Source organism: Leptidea sinapis, chromosome 45, assembly GCF_905404315.1.
Source record: "Leptidea sinapis chromosome 45, ilLepSina1.1, whole genome shotgun sequence".
Taxonomy (NCBI): Eukaryota; Metazoa; Arthropoda; class Insecta; order Lepidoptera; family Pieridae; genus Leptidea; species Leptidea sinapis.
This window is the reverse complement of record NC_066309.1, coordinates 4,787,927-4,808,284: the sequence shown is the minus strand read 5'-3', so window position 1 is coordinate 4,808,284 and position 20,358 is coordinate 4,787,927. Positions and strand designations below refer to the sequence as shown.

The following is a 20,358-nucleotide window of genomic DNA, read 5'->3' as shown; positions in this document are numbered from 1 at the left end:
TAGTAACTATGGTATCATAGGCCCCGGCATATATCTTCAGTAAACACTGAAACAAATATGTAGAAGTATAATTGCGTGCAAATATTGAACCTACTCGGGGCGCGACCTGCGCAAGTCCCCCCCCTTGATTTTCGCGCATTGAATAACACTATCCAAGATCCATGCCGTGGCCTGTAGTGTTTATAACCTATTAATATTCGATATATTTAAAACTGTGTACAATAATAAGTAATTCTGTGGATATTATAATTTTATAAATTATATACTTATAATTATCACATTGAAATCAAATAAAATACTATTTTGAAATTATAATATTGTAATATTTCCGGTAATGTGTGGAAGACGTTATGTACAGCAGTAAATATGTAAAGTGCTTCTATATAAACATAGTTAAAATTGCATTTTGTCTAACTATTCACTCACGGTATATATTAAAAGCGATAAACACATAATTTATCTCTATCTTTCTCAATAATGAGAATAAGGGAAAGTACTTAAAATATAACATGAATACTTTTTTTTCGATGGTTAAATTTTTGGCCATTTTTGAAAGACATAATTTTCATAGGAGTAACAAAGAAAATTTTCAAATAATTAATATTTATTTTGGGGATATATTAATATTTTTGGGTTATAAGGTAAATAAATAATTTATCATAACAATTACGTAAATAATGCATCATTGAGTAGATGGAAGTATTTTAATATTACTATGTTTATTGACTGTAATATTTTTATTTCAATATCTAAAGTTATCGAGCCGAAGTATTTTAACATCCATATTGTCAGTGTTCATTTTATATAAGTCATTATAAGGTGCCTTTGTACAAGTTAAAAAATAGAAAAGTAACGAATTATTCTATAATTTTATAAGTATTTTATAAGATGTTCTGATATCAAAATTTCACTAGCCTTTCTGATGTTTTAATACACCTTATGCAAAGGCTTTCACTAAATACGTTAAGTTATATTTACACAAGCCACAACAATAATTTTATAAGAAAACTTTGCCAATGCTTTATTTCAACAACTTGGTAGAAAATCTTAGTGTAACTTTGAAACTACGATGTACTTTAAAGCATCAATTACTTTTTGATGAAACAACTTGTACGAAAGGTCATTTGATATGAATTTAATTATCATTAACGGCCGTTTTCAATAACCTATCGATCCTTAGTTTAACTTACGGATATATTGCTGTCACCGTTTAATGACAAGATCGTATCTATCCATAGTTATGTCATGTGTATATGTGTGTATGTTATTGAAATTTAAGTAAGCGTAAATGGATATATTGGTCTACCTCTAGTTAGTTAAACTAAGATGATTGATAGGTTATTGAAAACGGCCGTAGATAGATTACGCAACCACAGTAACCTACATATTTTTACATTAAATACCTCCTTGGATCTTTAATTAAATAATAATTGAAGCAGAAAAGCATAGCACAATTTGAAAGTTATCCCACGATAGGCGACACTTATTAACATATGTATTGAAACGGACATCGATAAGCCAGAAGTTCGAATTGATTTATAACAAAATAAACACACCTTAAAATGATTTTAACAAAGAAAACATGTAAAAAATATTTGAAAACGTTCTATTGTAAGCATTGTTACCTTAAACTCCAAATAAAAATTGATACAACACCGACATACAGCGCTCTAATTAACATTCGTAAAGTATTGAACATCCACTCAATACGACGAGGGTTAAGATTATTGTACAATATGATCATCTACTTCGACACGAGTTAAGCCACAACACCAACTAAACATCAAAGTGTACTATAAATAGCTGAAAATATATAAAAACAATAGGATTGTCAAAAGTTTTCCAATGACTCAATAACTTACAGCAATTTAAAAAGAAGGCCTTAATGTTTAGATATTACGAAATCTCAGATCTTACAACAAATGTGACATTTGAGTGAATATTGTATTTAATGTGCCTTTTGTTTACGCATATTACTGTCGTGTTTTGTATGTTTTTGTAAACCGCCAATTGGATACAACAGCTGCAATGTTTCTCACGAAACTGGCTGCCTGCTGGTGCCACTAAAACAATTGGTACAGCAAGCACAGAGGTGTGTTCAGGTGGACATTTAGGGCGTCCAATCGCCCAAACCCTACGTCAAATAGCTTAGCAAGATCTTGAGGTGTTTCAACAATCTTAGAAGTTTATATATCAGTCACGTTGAAAATATGTTAAAGTTCAGGTTTAAATCTAATGACTTTGCTGTGCAGAAATAATAACAAAGATTTTCATCTATTGAAAAAATAAACGCAAGTTTGTCTACAAATCATTTCGCGTTAAATTTTACTTAAGTTATCTATCTGGAGCCACGCTTATATATATTTTTGTACAAAAAAAAGGTAGTTAGGTAATCTATATCTATATATATAATATGAATACAATAAAAATGGTCTTTGTTTGAGGCTCTTTCACGCCTAAACCACTGATCGTATCGACATGAAACTACCACCATTCAATGCGAAATTTATTACGAATTCCAACGTTCCTTCATTAATTTATTTCCTTTTAAAATTCACCCGGCGAAGCGGGCGGGAACGGCTAGTATAAGTATAAATACCAGATAGTGTTATTAAGACAAAACTTATTAATAATGACAGATGTGCGATTTGTTTGTTTTTAGTTTTAAACTTGAGTCAAAAAAGGTATCCATTTCTTCAACAGACGAAGAGAGTCGCTTGTACTCGGAACATATTCTATGTAATTTCAGGGCATTCGTTCTTCTGCGAGGTACGTGAAGAATTTTTGCAATGGGATGTCGTGGATACCTGTAAGGGATGTTGAAGTTTCTGTTACTCAGAAGTTCGCTGCATGCAATGTCTCTCAGTCAAAAGAGGAATGACAATATTAAAAAAATATTACGTACTAATCTGTGGTAATAGTATTTTTCTGAAATAATGGTTATACGTTGTGTTGATACTGTAGCGATGTTCCGTTGTTCTCATGTCATTACGGATGTTTTAAGAGGCTGATTGAACATTGACTTTATAGAACTGTCATAAATCATGTAACGTCGTTTGGTACAATGAACACATGTTAAGGTTTGACATTTGACATTATAATTTCACGATATATGATTGCTTAAACGCTTCAAACATATGTGTTGGCTAGGAATTAGATCGGCTCCTAGCCAGTACCGACTTACGTAGTAGCTACGGACCCTCCACGATTATGTATAATTTTACAACATGACGTTGTGTATGAAAGAACAATCTTTAAAGACTGCTCGAACGCGTGAAAAAAACTTTTAATTTCACAAAGAGGTTTCATTTTGAACCATAGCTGTATATTGATGTTCACACATACCATTAATTATTTTTTTCGGTACAACGCTCTGTAACCAAGTCATTTGTAAGGCCTATAAATGCAATGCCGACTCAGTAAACATCTTTCAATCCTGGGCCTCAGGGAGAGAGAGTAGATTTTGCAACAGTGCAAACCCCGCAACATATTTCATACATGGTACTTTAAGGCTGCTGATCCCAAGAAATCGCCAAAATAGCGCATAGTTAAAACCATTTCTTGTCGGGTTATAAAAAGTTTTACAAAAAATAATTATATATCTTCAGAATATGAAAAAAAACTTCGTATTTTCATTACATTTCTATTTTTTATAGACAATGCGAAAAAAAACCACCAAAATACCCATAACTTTTACAGTTGGAGCCATGCCAATCATTCAATGTAGATAGGATTGTAGGAAAATTTATTAATTGTACACCATTACTATTTAACATGAAATACTTATTAATTATATTGTTTGTAATAAATTAAAAATGCTTCTAATTCTGAATTAAAACTATGGCGATCTTGTGCCAGAGATGTAACGTAGCTCCGCTCGATTCCTCAAGGCCGTTGGCTCGGTCCCCAGCCTTAATGCGTTACGTAAAATCTCTTTGAATAAACTAATTCTGATCTTAAGGTGTGTAAGCTCACGGATTTATTTTAAGATTCACGAAAGTAATCAATCTTTAAGCTAATAGTGGCTCGCTTATTGGTTGCAGTGAGACAGGGCTGTCTCTGAACTGTATTTAGACAAAAAGCCTTATTAAATATTACATGGCCCGTAAATGCAATAGATACTGCACACCACACATTTTACCCCGCAGGCAGCGAGACAGTGACATTAGTACAGTATATTTAAAAGTTTAACATGAACTACTACTTCCTTTAAATTTATTATACACGCATTTTATTATTTAAAAAAATAATTATGTAGTGCGTATATGAAAATATGTGTGGTATAGAATCGAATTGTTTTAAATTGCTTATTGCAGTGTTAAATTATTATTTAATGCTGATGTATCCAAAAGGCTTAATGTATTGTAAAGAATCCTTACGTGAATGTAAGTAATACTTAATCCTTTATCCATTAATTACTCTATGATTTATGCTGATACGGGCAATCGAAGGGTAATAACTATTTAAGAAAACTTTCATACTATGGTTTGAAACGAAATCTCACATATTTATTTTTGATATGCCTACATTTCATAGCACAACAAAAGCGGTTTATACGCACTTAAGTCTACTAATCTCTATATTATATAAATCTGTATTTTAAAATCTTGCTATATGATTTATTTAGAATTACCTTAATTGGACTTAGGTCAGACAGTATTTATTGCTTTGTTTTCAAATTAGGATCAACCCACCGATGGCCCGTATACCTTAAATTCTTTCATAAATTAGTACTCATTACTATAACAACATTTTAAATTATGTACAATAACTATATTAGTTACATCTTACGGCTGTTAAACTTTTACATCTTCATTTCAGTCTGGTAAATTGTTTAAAACCTATAACTATTACTTAATAAAGCGTCGATTATAAAATAATAGCGTTTTAATCTTAAAACCAGAATACAAAGTATAAAAGCAGTCGTTGGAAACAAACTCTCGAAATATCTTGTTCTTAACTTCAGCTATCGGGTATATAAGCCTCGCGCGTTGAAATGGGGATATGCCGCCATCTTGCAACGTCATGTCAAAGCGCACACTACAATCACCAATCAGACGTACTGTTGGCATGCTGACGTCTTTTAACCGTTAATTTAAGAAGGAACGGACGCCGTTCCAACACGCGCGGGGTTAGACTGCGTTTCCATTAGATGTGTCACGTAGAGATTCAAATTGAGGCACACATGAATAGAGCCATCCGAACGTCATGCCCGATATTGAAACAGATTTCTCAATCATTCATTTCATTTTTGTGTCTTATTTAAAATTAAACCCAGAGCGAGTTAAGTCAAGGCGAGCAATTGCTACTTATGTGAATACATCCGTTTATCACCATATTGACAACCCTAATGCCGGGACGATTTGAAATATATTCGAAACATTCATAATAGTCCGGTCAATTTAGACTTCCAAGGTCACAAAATTTCCCATTAAGCTGAAAATTGGTTTGATCTGAAATTGGTAGGACCGTTTATTATACTAATAATAGACTTTTCACATTTCCTTTTTATAAAGGTCCTCATCGATCCGGAACTTGCAAAAAAATACTCGGGGTCAAAGGTCACAACGGGTTTTTCGCGATTTTCTGCAAAATGGTAAGTTTTATCTTAAAATTAGCTCAGTAGCTCAGACAAAACTTGTAAATTATGTAATTATCTATAAAAATATCTCAATACTTTTGTCCTACCAATTTTCAGCCTAATAGGAATTTTTCGGACTATAAGACATACAATAATAAAAAAAATGTTACACGTTAGATCATTTGACATTTATATATAAATTAAAGAATAAAATATATACCATCACTTTCACAACATACAGTTTTAATTATTTAAAAATTAATGTGTATTAAAACAATATCTAGCAAACGAACGTAGCACGTATTGTAATTTAACATATAAATAAGCTTTATACCTACCTATCGTGTCACAATTCATAATATATCACCATCAAACACAAGCCAACAGCCACGATCATAATATCACTTCACTACAATAGCAAACCTCAACACTTAACTATTAGTCAGTTTCACACAGCACTAGTGGTCAAATTAACAACTACGTCATAACAGGAAGCTCATTGTCTATGTCACTTTCAATAAACTAATTTGTCTCTTTAGAAGTCTGTGGTGTGCAGCACAGCTGAAGGTCAGGGGGAGTTAAGAGAGACCGGCGAAGTTTGGACGAGCGGCACCAGCTCTGGCTGGAGCCGCTGCCCGCGTCACACGGAAGGCTCTTCAGCAAACTTGACTTCCCGGCTGCGGCGGAAGGATGCAGTTCTTCTCGGCGGGCTCCGGCGCCTAGGTGGTGCTGGTGGTTGCAAGCTTGCTGAAGAAGCTTGCGTCAGAAGCCGTGGGGGCGGCATCACTCGTCGCCCAAACGGTGACTGTCGCAAGAATTGACGAGCAACCATTGGTTGCCAGTATGACGTTCCTGTTAGAATATACAAAACAACCATTAACAATAATTGCCTATTATATTATATAGGTGCCTATTTCTGCCGTAATGCAGTAAGGTGTTAGCATTACTGTGTTTCGGTCTGAAGGGCACCGTAGCTAGTAAAATTACTGGGCAAATGAGACTTAAGATTTTTATGTCTCAATTGCAGTGCCGCTCAGAATATTTGTAATCGGGAGGGCGTATCAATTACCATCAGCTGAACTTCTCGCTCGTCTCGTCCCCTAATGTCATAAAAAAAGTATTTTAATGAAATTATCATTAAAATCTTAATTTTGGTCCAACTTTTATAAACAGTCAATGTTTATAAAAGTTGCACTTTATCATCTAATACCATTTTAAAAAACTAATGTATAAATAATTAGAAGAAATAGCAAGAAACTTTATAAGCATGCCAAAAATATTTATTTATTATTTAATGACGATGATCAAGATGATTCAGAATAAACAATGTAATTTAACTTAAATTAATGGTTAAAATTTAGGAGCTACCATATATAAATTCTAGTAGCCTATGAATTTTGGCCAGTGCCACCTGACGGGTCCAACAATAACTATTATCCGGCAACTTCGTGCGTGACACCACCAGGTGTCGCGGGGACTGCCGTAACCCGCTACCCGCTGACTTCTTAGTACCGTCCCCGTCCCCGCCAACGTCTGTAACCCCTTGGGACGGTCGCGCACTAAGTTGTCGGGACTGTAAGAACTATCTCAATTGTTTATCAATCTAGTAATTTACATGTACATGAATTAAATGTACCCACATACTACAGCAATAATTACATACAGCCATCATTACAGGACTGGACTGTGATTTTTTTTTAAATAGATTTAGAAGATGACTAGGTCATTTATTCATCTGTCATCCGCGAGGAAAGGCTATCTGAAATAATTACTCAGGCAAACGAAGGCAAAGTCGTGTAATTCTTATTAAAAATGGAACTGAATGGTAGGTACCCTTAACAGATGATGTGTGAGAACGCCACGCTGCACTCCTGAGTCTTCCTCTTGTACCCTCGTGGACAGCATCCACACTGGCAGACCGCGTGAGGTGAGTCGGGACACCTTCGCTCTCTGTTGTCGCGGCCATGCCTAGACCTTCGCTAACCGAGTACAACTTGTGGGTTATGTCCTTGCCTAGAAAAATATATTCTGTTAAAATAAATCAGTGTCAAAATGTCTAGAAGTCACTTTCCGCAACTCTTAAACAGTTTTTTTTTTTTCAACTAAGATTAAAAAAGGTTTTATGGTTCTAAACAGTCGTTAAATAGCTAATAATAAAACTAAGGTTTTAAACTGAAATCTTAACGGTCCATAACCAAAAGTAAAATAAGGGTTACTCACTGGCCATTAGTAATAATAAAACAAAGGATGCTTTTTAAATAGGTCATATTGAAACCAAAGCAGCAGACTCTTTATAATCGTTAGCAATATAGAATATTAAGGAAATGTATGGAAACCACATAGATATATAACCGACATAGCCCAAATGATTGTGAAACTGAAGCGGCAGTGGGCAGGGCACATAGTTCGACGGACAGATGGCCGTTGGGGCTGTAAAGTCCTCAAATGGCGACCACTTACCGGAAGACGCAGTGTTCGCCGGAGTACGTAGGATGAGGGCAGCGCAGGTGCGATCGTCGTGGAAGTCTTTACGGGAGGCCTTTGTCCAGCAGTGGACGTCTTCCGAATGATGATGATGTTGTTGGAAACCTCATAATAATAACACGCTACCAGGTGAAAAGAATTTAGATATGAAACGATTGTTACCTTGTTAAGTCTATAGGACAGAAGATAAATTAAAAGCTAGAACATACCAATGAGACAATCGAGAACAACTTTGAGTGAAGGACGATGTCTCAGCACTCGTTCAAGTCTCATCCTCGGCCAGCACACACAAGTACAAACTTCGTCAGCAACCACTGTCACCTGTATTTATTTATTGTTATCAAGCACTACCCAATAAAAACAATTTGTTATGTTTCAAAGTGATAACCCTCACTTCTGGGATTAAATTTATTACACAAATAAAATTTGAAAACAAAAATTTATGAAAGATGCGGGATTCGGACCCGCGACCTCACGCGTTCCGTGCGAGTGCTCTTACCAACGGAGCCAACCGTTCGAGTGACGTATCGTAACTTCATCTACAGGATCTACTTTACAGTTGATAACCTGCGCAACTCCATGAAGCCACAACCTGAGAGTAGAACAAAGCATACAAGATTTCATCAACCAGTGATGTACTCGAACGGTTGGCTCAGTTGGTAAAAGCGATCGCATGGAACGCGAGAGATCAAATCCTGCATCGTTCATAAAATTTTGTTTTCAAATTTAATTTGTGTAGTAATATACCCAATACAATTCAAATATTTTTATTCAATGTTGGGTATTTATATCACTTATTGAAATCTGCCACCCATTCGAAAATATATGCCTCAAACCAGGGAACGGGCCTGTTGAGTTTCCGGCACAAGCATTAAAAGGCATAAAAGGCATTTATTTTCTCAAAATTGATTCCTTTAGAATTCTTTTTGATGTCATTTCTTATACTACTAGATACTACTACCGCTTCGGAAACAAATGGCGCTCTGAGAGAGAAGAAGCGGCGCAAGAAACTCTCCCAGCATTCTTTTTTTTTTGCGCTCTTTTCAATAAAAATATACAATATTGTACAGTCATTTCTATCGCTATAAAATAATCACAATCTAGTCCCAGGCTGTCCGATCATTTAGATATTCAGCAGTGGAGTAATAGGATTTACGACAGAGCCATTTTTTTATAAAACATTTAAATTTATTTATAGATAATGCCTGAACAGTGGCTGGGACTTTATTGTAGAATTGTATACATTTACCCTTAAAGCTATTATGTATCTTATGAAGCCTACTAGAATTAGTTACAAGCAATACCTTATTTCTAGTGTTATTATAATAACAATATTATGTCAATACATACCTGAAACACATCGTCCGATTGCTCACGATTCGCCTCCCATTCGGGAGAGTCGACGAACTGGTAAGGTTGAATGTAGTGAAGATGTGTCTCATCGCAGCTTACTTTCATCCTGAACGACATTCATTACAGATATAATCTTGGTTAACGAAATATTTATTTTTATCTTAATAATTTTTATAGTTTTTTTTGTAACATTAAACCGTTATACTCGATCTCATAACTCTGAATCAGTCTTCAGCGGCAGTTATCTTTCTTAGATTACAACCACAAGACACGGTAGTACGTACAACAACAAATCCATGTACATCCAACGTATATCGTTGCTACAAGTTCTGATCCGGCAAACATTGCTTTGCCGTTTAAAGAACTACTCCCGTACTCTTCGCCCGCTCATGTATGATTTGTAAATGTAAGTAATCACCAACATATCATATACTAAAACCTCTGAAACACGCTGCATCTTATGGTATAAGTATTATTCCGATTGGTTCAGTAGTTTCCACAATATCATCATCATCATCAGCCGGAAGACGTCCACTGCTGGACAAAGGCCTCCCCCAAAGATCTCCACAACGATCGGTCCTGTGCTGCCCTCATCAAACGTATTCCAGCGATCTTCACCTGATCATTGGTCGAACTTGTGGCGGGCCTACCAACACTAAGTCGGTACGTGGTCGCCATTCGAGGACTTTACTGCTCCAACGGCCAACTGTCCATCGAACTATGGGCCCAATATAGCCAAAGGAAAAACTCGGATCTCCATTTAATAGTACAGATTAGTTTAGGCCCTTTATGCACAAATAGTTACTACCTCAGATATATCATTGGCATCTTGAGTGGGAAATATTTCACAGCAAAATTTGCTTAAACTTACGTACGAGTGACGAACTGTAGTCTGTATTTCTTTTATATATTATTTTTATATCATTTCAATGTGTGAGTGTGCTGTGCTGAACACGTTATTGGACGGTTTAATGTATTCTGTATATAGTCTAATATTATTTGACTTGTAAGTAGAGACAAAAGGCGAAACTGAAGTGGCAATGGGCAGGGCACATAGCTCTAAGGACAGTTGGCCGTTGGGGCAGTAAAGTCCTCGAACAGCAACCACGTACCGGAAGACGTAGTGTTGGTAGGCCTCCCATAAGATACACCGACGATCTGGTTAAGATCGCCGGAGAAGGTTGGATGAGGGCAGCGCAGGAACGATCTTCATGGCGATCTTTTGCGGAAGCCTTGTCCAGTAGTGGTCGTCTTCTGGCTGAAATGATGATGAGGAGGAAGTAGAGACGAGCCCGCATATTTTCTTGTAAAATTTGATGATCCGAAAAATTTTATACTGAAAAATAATTTATAATTTGTTAAATGTTAAAAAAATTAAGTATCCAAAGTTTGATAAGCAGATTCCTTTCTCGTATATATTATAGACTAGCGTCTTCAAAAAAGTTTTTAAATAAAACTATTGCCCAGTTTACGATGATATTTCAGACATGGAAATATTTAAAATAATTGGATTGGCGTTTCCAATAAATTACATTTTATTGAAAATATTGTAAAGTTTATTGTTATCTGAACAACCACAGCAACAATAAACGTTCTGGAACAATTCAGAAAGAAACTACGTTGCTATTACGTCATTGCCTTCAAGCACAATGGATATTATTCTATCTAATTGCGTGAGTTGTAGGTGCAAAAGTGCGCTGGGAATACCGTTCAGTTTATAGCTCATTTTCTAATGGAAATGAAGACTGATAGTTTAAGAGATATAGACAAACACATCGAGTATGAGATAGGGTTTTTATTGGTAGTAATGCTAAATATAACTCGTATTTACGTCGAGTAAAGTGAAAGTTTCTGGAACCATCTTACAAATTATGTTAATATTAATACAATAACGGCCTTACAAATAAACTTGGTATAAAGTTACACCTAAGAATAAAGCATTGGGATGGTCCTTTGCACAGGAAGCCGGCTAGATATTGGGTACCAAAACGGCGTTATTTCTGCGGTCTGAAGGGCGCCGCAGCTAGTGAAATTACTGGGCAAATGGGACTTAATATCTTATGTCTCAAGGTAACGAGCGCAATTGTAGTGCCGCTCAGAATTTTTGGGTTTTTCAAGAATCCTGAGCGGCAGCAGCAACTTTTCAAAATGTCAAATAGCCTAGGAAATGAACGCGGGAAACATTATACATCCGAATAAGCCAAACGTAAGCAAAATGACTGTTTGTAAATATTTTGCATATTCTTGGTTTATTCTCAGGTATAAATTTATACCAAGTTTATTTATAAGGGCGGAGATGTTTATAATGTCAAAAAACAGCGTATGCATATTAATATGTTTACAAGGCACTTATCAGAAAATCAAATATTAAAATATTAGTTTGTTTGTCACGGCTGAACTCTAAAATGGCTGGAATGATTTTCATGGGATTTCTCTTGCGAACAGCTTGTGTCGTAATGTACAACAAAGGATAGTACTTTTATTTCTGACAATGTATATATTAGTTATAAGCATGGACTAGTAAAAAAAGAAGGACTCCGCGCCGTGATATTAGCGAGTGAAGCACCTTTATGCTAGCGTGTGTGCAGTTACGGGGTATACCAGTTACACAATTTTTTCTCCCTTAAATAATCATATATCCTCAAATACTTTTATATTATTGTCTTTACACTTTTTCACAACGCACGACGGCATTTTTAAAATATTTTATTGCGACGGAAACTGATCTGTTACAGACGATGGCAAATCTCATAATGGCGGCCGATCGGCTTGTATTAGTGTAAGTGTATGCGTGGGGCTATGTATTTACACGTTTACCGGCTTGTTTTGGTGCCTCACTGTTATGTAAGGCGACACGGAGTCCTCACTTTTTTACTCGTCACTGGGGCGCAAAATATATATATTTGGCTCTGGCTATGTACTTTGAATTCAGGAGCCTTCTAAATAATTCTAGAATCCTTCACTTTGCTCTAGATTCAGAAAAGCGCCGGCCCTATGCATAATAATTTCAAAAATTTTCATAATGACCATTTGTTTTATGTTTAAGAAGATTTTAATTAAACCAGAAAACGTTGAAATTTAAAGAATGGCAACAATTTCACGTTATAACTCACTCATATCACGCGATCCACTTAAAACATTAATTATTATGTTGCCTTAAAGAAACATGCACTGAGTCGATTAACTGAAAAATAAAGCCATACTTACCAGTTCCACGCCTAACTTCACCCGTATTTACTAGTGATGTTTTATTATTTTTGTGATTACAAATTATAGACAAAACATCTTGGGCGGAATCGTCCCGACCCGTCAATAAAAATGAAATGCAGCTCTATTATAGATGATATTATTTTTAAAATGGCGACTATGCCTAATTGCATGGGATTCTCATGATATCTTACGTTTAAACGCTCAAAAACCATCATCCATCTATTTACTAGCTGACCTATAGCTGACTCGACAAATGTTGTTCTGTTCATAATAAAATAATGTCTTGGGGTGAAATTTCGCAAATTTTGTTCTGAGCTGACCTCTACTCGGCGAAACAAATTTTCCTACAAAATTTCAAGTCGCTACGCCACATGCTTCCAGAGATATAGTGATGAGTCAATACATAGGCGGAAAGCTATTATCTTAACATATATAAATTACGTGACACGTTGTTTGTCCGCGATGGACTCCTAAACTAATGAACGGATTTTAATGGAGATTACTTCAGGAGTGCAGTTTGGTCCAACTTGAGAGATAGGATAGTTTTTATTTCGATTTGGGACCCATAATTATTTTTATTTCCAATATTTGTTTTATAAGGACATATTTTCTATGAGAGAATTTATTGACGCACGGTTTGACAGTTCTGCTGTGAAACAATTTCATTATAATAACAAGGAGCATTTTTTACGAAATAAATATTATTGGCAAATTCCTATAAAACAGTATTTTTTTATTATCTACAGAACAACGTCTGTCGGGTCAGCTAGTATATATACGTAATACTTACATCCTCTTTATTCAGTGATTTTTAACCATTTTAAGTGTCCAACGTCCCTATAATTTCCTATTCAATATAAGTACCGTGTGAACATACGTCAAACACAAACTCATCAAACACTTGAAAAACAAAATGGCTTCCAATGTTAGCATTAAAGTACCTACCCAAAGCTTGAGATTGCTAAATTGTTATGGCTCGCTTGCTTCTTTATCTATATTAAAAGCATAAATAAAAACTATATCAAACATTAAAAATTGGCAACACATACTTTCCCTTTAGCAATATAGATAATCTTTCATCAGCCGGAGTGACATCTTCAACCGCATACGCTTCACCTGGTTCGAGCTTCACAATTCGCGCCTCCCGTGTCAACTCTTGGAAGTGTTTCTTGTTCACTTTCAATGGTTTAAACAGTTTCAGATACAAGTCCGTTAGTTCGAGAGACAAAGATGGTGGTAGGAATCTGTGAAGTAATGAAACATAGCATTACAACTCGTATACTTTATCAAGAATTACTAATTATAGATTATACAACTAATAAATAATACACAAATAAATGTAAATATTTAGGCATTTAAATTAGGCTTATTTTTATATTTCATTAATTTGAGTTTTGTTCAAGGCTTAATTCTTAGCTGAAGGCATTAAACCGACGGATGGGAATAATAAAAGTAAATTTTAAATATATTAATACATATATGATTTTAGTTAGATTGTAAAATCATTTAATTCTCTTATGTGGATGAATGATTGGGTACGATAAAAAGAGTTTACGATAATAGTCAATTTGCCTGAAATTGCTGCAGAAAAATTAGACAACGTATGGTATTTCTGCTCTTTAGGATAATGATGGCCTTCATTGAAACCAAAAACTCAGATGTAATGATTGATAAATGCTAACGTAATTACTAACTCAAGGCCTTAAAAAGACGATTTCTCATCGGGTTTTCAAATATACTGTAAAAATAGTCAGTATATTTCAGATTTTTCGAATTCATATGAACGTTAATCTAACGCTCTAAGGGTGAAAAAAAAAACATCGCAAATCCTTACACACACCTGCAAGATTTCTAAAGGTTGAGTGTGAAATTGAACAACTCTTGGCTTACAAAAGCATTATGAAGCATTTTTTGCGTAATATAGCTTTCGAATTTTACCTACAACCGTGGTTTTTAAATCTATCAGCATTCCAAGCGATAATGGTTTAAATTTTTATATGCTTTATATTTATAGAAGATTTCTCAACAAAAGGTAAAGATAACAAGCTAGTGACAATGTTGCTATAATGAATCAAATCGCAAATAATAATGTCATTAATAATTAGAAAGTACTGGAAAAACAAATTTTTATATTTGACAATTTTAAAGGCGTAAAAAGACATCTTATTGAAAAACGCAGTATAAAGTTACTTCACGTTTAAAATTACTTCTCCCTGTCATGCAATTCTCTAGTGAAAAAGGTTATTAAAGGCGGCTATTGAAAGCAATGGGGAAGGCCTGGCAGTTAGCCTGGATATAGCGAAGGCCTTTGATCGTGTATGGCACAAGGCGCTCCTCTCAAAACTTCCATCATTTGGGCTTCCCGAGAGCTTATGCAAGTGGACCTCCAACTTCCTCACTGGGCGTAGCATACAAGTCGTTGTCGACGGTTTTTGCTCGAATCCCAAGCCCGTGAACGCTGGAGTGCCCCAAAGCTGTGTGCTATCTCCCACGCTGTTTCTTCTGCATATCAATGATATGTTGGACACCTCCAACATACATTACTATGCAGACGACAGCACTGGTGATGCCGTATACACGGGCCATGCAAGTCTCTCTCGAGAAAACGTCGACCAGTGCCGGGAGAAACTTGTGTCTTCTATCGAGTCCTCTCTCGAGAAGGTCGCGGAATGGGGTAAATTGAATCTTGTCCAATTCAACCCCCAGAAGACTCAAGTTTGCGCGTTTACCACTAAAAAATCCCCATTTGCCGTATCACCGCTCTTCGACAACACTTCCCTTAAAGCCTCGCCTAGTATCGGAATACTGGGTCTCGAAATCTCGACCGATTGCCAATTCCGTGGCCATATGGAGGGCAAAGCCAAATTGGCTTCGAAGAAGCTGGGCGTCATCAATAGAGCATGGCAATACTTCAAGCCGGCCCACATTCTAGCGCTCTACAAAGCGCAGGTCCGGCCACACATGGAGTATTGCCGTCATCTCTAGTCTGGTGCACCCCAGTATCAGCTCGATCCATTTGACCGCCTGCAACGCAGAGCAGCTCAAATTGTTGGGGACCCAGTGCTCTGTGAACGGCTAGATCACTTGGCGTTGCGTAGAGACGTCGCTTCATTGTGTGTCTTCTACCGCATTTATCACGGGGAGTGTTCTGAAGAGCTGTTCAACCTGATTCCTGCCGCCGAATTCAACCTTCGCACGACTAGCCACAAGTTAGGATATCATCCCCACCATCTGGATGTGTGGCGGTTCTCCACAGTGCGGTTTTCAAGCTTTCTTCCACGTACTACAAAGCTGTGGAATGAGCTCTTGTGGCAGGCTATATATGCTTAACTTGGGGCAAGATAATTTGTGTGTAAAGTGTGTCAATGACACGACACGCCTACACCTTCCTTAAAGGCCGGCAACGCTCTTGTGATTCCTCTGGTGTTGCAAGAGAATGTGGGCGGCGGTGATCACTTAACACCAGGTGACCCGTACGCTCGTTTGTCCTCCTATTCCATAAAAAAAAAGATAAGAACTTGGAATAGCTTTACTTCGCGTTTATTAAAAACACAGATTCTGTATTTTTAACTGACTTCAAAATAGGAGGAGGTTCTCAATTCGTCGGTATTTTTTTTTGTTTTTATGTTTGTTACCTCAAAACTTTCGACTGGGTGAACCGATTTTGATAATTCTTTTTTTATTTGAAAGCTGGTGCTTCCCGTGTGGTCCCATTGTAATTTGGTTGGACAGTGGCATCCATGAGAAAACCATAGAAGTCTTAAATTTACTATACATACGTATAGCAAAGTGGATGATAAATTTACGAATAACTCAATATCGCGCCAACCGATTTCAATGATTCTTATTGGAAAGGATATACTTCAAAGATAGTTTAGTTAAAGTTTGGTTAGGTTATGATTACGGAATCCATGACAAAGTAACGGAACACTGTCTGCAATCTAATTGCAAAGCACTTTGCATTGCTGCATTGAAAAATTTAGTAAATCTACACAAATTTAGACAAATTAGTTAGTGTACTTCAAATTCACTAAAAATCATAAAATAAAAAAAAATGTAACAAAATAACAACCGCCTTCAAAAACACTATTCCAAAACAATAGATATAATGTGCACTAAAAAGTATACAAATAAGTGCGTATTTTTATACAATCTAATTAATTAATCTAATTCTATTTACGATTATTGTATTTTTTGGAGTCGGTGTCATCCAAGATAGGTTTGTTACTACATACATAATTGTAGGTGAGATGTGCTTGAGTCGTGAGTAGGCGAGAGGCGAGAGCGGGTCGCGGCGCACGTGCACATTATATGTATTGTTTTGGAATAGTGTTTTTAAAGGCGGTTGTTTTTTTGTTATTTTTTTTTAAATAAACGCATTGTAAAGTTACTTCAAGTTTAATATTACTTCTCCTTCTCATGTAACTCTGTAGTAAAAATGGTAAGAAGTTTTAAATTTGGAATAACTTTGCTTCGCGTTTATATCACATATTGACCGCCGCACTCAAAGACGTTCCTTATTGTATTATATGTATTCATTGTAACTAATCACTGAATAATTATTTAAATTAAAATATATTAATATATAATGTTGCATTTATTATAACAGAAATAGACACATTTATCTCAATATTTACACGTAAATACCATTCCTTAAACATTTAAGTATAGGTTCGACGTTACTTAAAGTTAGTATTCGTTTGGCTTATAAAGGAATCCTATAACGACTATAGAAGTGAACATTTTTAATGGTTTACTAAGTAGACTCTTACCGTATTATTAAGAAGACAGTGTGTATTGAGTTAACTAGCAGAATAGCCAGGCTCCAGACAAGTATGTCAGGCGCACATACTTCTGCTCCGGCCCACATTCCCATAAGGACCGCGCCTGTAGCTGCCATTGCACGCAACACCAATATACTCTGCTTGAAACTCTTCGGCACAAGGAATGCAATTGCAAAGCACAGGTTGGCTGCCTGGTGAAACAAATACAACTGTAAACAACTTGTTAAAACAAGATGTTGATCAATTTTTATCATTTATAAAGGTGATGAATTATTTTTATGAAAAAACGGGACGAGACGCGCAGGACTTTCAGCTGATGGTAATTGGTGCGCCCTATCCATTACAATGCAGTGCTGCTCAGGATTCTTGAAAAAACCCAAAAATTCTACAATTGCGTTCGTCACTTTGAGACATAAGATGTTAAGTCTCATTTGCCCAGTAATTTCACTAGCTACGGCGGCCTTTCAGACTGAAATACAGTCATGTATACACATTACTGCTTCACAGTTAAGTTAAAAAGATGTTTATTTAAACTTTATTACTACTTGCTTTGACCTTTAATAAAAAATCAATCTTTTTGGATTGAAGATCTCCGAATATCTTTTCCTGCAGTCTCTGTTATTGGATAGGTTATACCAGGCTTCTTGTAAAATATCGTCAGCCTTCATTGTTTTAGTAGAAACACAAGATCGAAGTCCAATTATTAAATATTAATCCACCATTTAGATGTGTGGCGTTCCTCCACAGTGCGGTTTTCAAGGAACATTCTTTCACGCACTACAAAGCTGTGGAATGACCTTCCTTGTGCGGTGTTTCCGGGACGATACGACATGGGTATCTTCAAAACAAGCGCGTACACTTTTCAAAATGGCTGGTAATTCCTCTGATACTGCAAGAGAATATGGGAGGCGATGATCACTTAACATAAGGTGATCTGTACGCTCATTTGCCCTCCTATTCCATAAATATAAAAAATACGACGTACCAAAGTTGAAGAAAAATAAAAGACGTTTAAAAATGATCAATAGATAAAAAAGCGTATAAAGTAACGTATTACTCGCTAAAGTCCATTTCATGATATTTTCACGTAGCAAACTGTGTCCGAACAAGTCTCCGAGCTCAACTAAATTCCATGAAATTGGTTATTGGTTTAACAGACGCTGATTCAATTAATGTTCAAAGGTTGTTTTGTCATCCACTCATAACGTTGATCCCGAGAGCTCTCGCCGAACAGCTCGTTACAATTGCAACTTGTACTGATCAAAGTGTTTTGTTGCGATTATTTCCCAGTGCTGAGAATAATGTTTGACTTTATGATGAAGTTTTTTGAAACAGATTTTAATTTAATCTTGTTGTTTGTTTTAACTCCATGCAACATATATAACTCTGATAAAGTGCTTGTTTCTCTACTAATAGATAATATCCGGACGACCGTGCATTGCTCGGATTTTTAAGCATGTACAAAACTTGAACAAAAAGAAACTTATAAGACGTCTGGATTCGAACCGGTGTCGTCAACTTTCTGGATCATCCAATGTCCCATCTGAGCTATTATAGGCTTGTATATAGTGGCGAAATTTACATTTGTATTCTAATGTTGGTTGGATGGATGAACCTGGAATCAACAGACGGACACAATTGTAAAAAGGGTGAACTCGCAGGCATACGCACTATTTCAGCTATCCAAGATTACCCATATAAAAGCCATACTGTCTCCATATTACGGGTTAGTTGAATCTATACTTCGCTTCGGTATTATATTTTGGGGCAACGGTAGCGGAGGCCATACAGTACTTCTTTCACAAAAAAGCTGTATAACAGCTATATTAAAAAGGACATAAAGTTGCGTACCCTACTTTAAAAAACACAGTATTTTAACGTTACCTGCGCTATATATTCTAGAAGTAGCTGTCTTCGTAAAAGACTACCCCCACCTTTACAAAACGAGATCCGATGGCCAAACGAGAAATTTACGTTTTGAAAATCGCTTATGCCTGGAGAAATCAAACACCACTTTAAAACACTCAAGTATAATCTGCATGGCACAACAAATTTATAATAAATTACCAGAGCATGTGAGAAACTGGCCTAAAAGGGAATTTAAACATAAACTAAAAATATATTTAGCGCATAAATGTTATTATAAGATCAGTGAATTTTAATAGAAAATGACTTTGAAGCCTTGAAGTAACATTGACAAATAAGTATTTAGTAACTGCGTATTTTGAACATAATTTTTAATTTAACTATGACATTTATAATATTTTTTCTTAATAATGATATTGTCGCTCTTATTTTTAACTTCATGATGCAATTAAATTAATTTAACTTTATTTCATGATGTAATCAATTTTGTTATATGATAATTATAATGATTTGATTATAATATCTATATGTCAAATATTTGTATGCTCAATAACGGGCACGACTTGGAGAGCTAAACTGTATTTAAATAATGTATCTATAATGTATTACCCTAGTCAACAAATAAAGATCTTACTTACTTACTTACTTAGGAAGAATCTAATGGACTGATAGAATACCGAATGAAAGAGTTTTGCAGATGATGAACAAAAAGGTAGAGATCTTGAATACTGTCAAGAAACGCAAGCTGCAGTACTTTGTTCACATAATGCGTAATGATAAATACGACCTGCTCCAACTCATCATGCAAGGGAAAATCCAGGAAAAGCATCCACACGGAAGAAGGCGTACTTCATCGCTTAAGAATCTCCGGACATGGTTCGGACGGAATGATAGCTGACCTCCGGTAGGAGATGGCACCTCAAGAAGAAGAATTCTAATGTTATTGTAGCTGTTTCTGTTTAAAACATGGATAAATCTTCATTTTTTAAAATTGAAAGCTAGCTAAATAGAATTCTCGCCCCCGAAATCTCCTGTTTACAAAATTTTATGAAAATCGTTGAAGCCGTTTCCAAGATTCAG

General features: G+C 35.8%; 1 protein-coding gene across 1 annotated transcript; it reads right to left on the bottom strand.

Annotated features, from left to right (window-relative positions):
• Nucleotides 1-4,679: 4,679 nt before the first annotated feature.
• Nucleotides 4,680-19,486, bottom strand: LOC126977560 (blood vessel epicardial substance-like). Its single transcript, XM_050826406.1, has 7 exons — nucleotides 19,297-19,486; nucleotides 17,401-17,603; nucleotides 13,678-13,872; nucleotides 9,416-9,524; nucleotides 8,275-8,386; nucleotides 7,415-7,594; nucleotides 4,680-6,433 (listed from the first exon to the last, which is right to left on the bottom strand). Exons 2-7 carry the CDS (start codon nucleotides 17,526-17,528, stop codon nucleotides 6,222-6,224), a joined length of 936 nt encoding a protein of 311 aa, XP_050682363.1. The 5' UTR covers nucleotides 17,529-17,603; nucleotides 19,297-19,486; the 3' UTR covers nucleotides 4,680-6,221.
• Nucleotides 19,487-20,358: the final 872 nt, after the last annotated feature.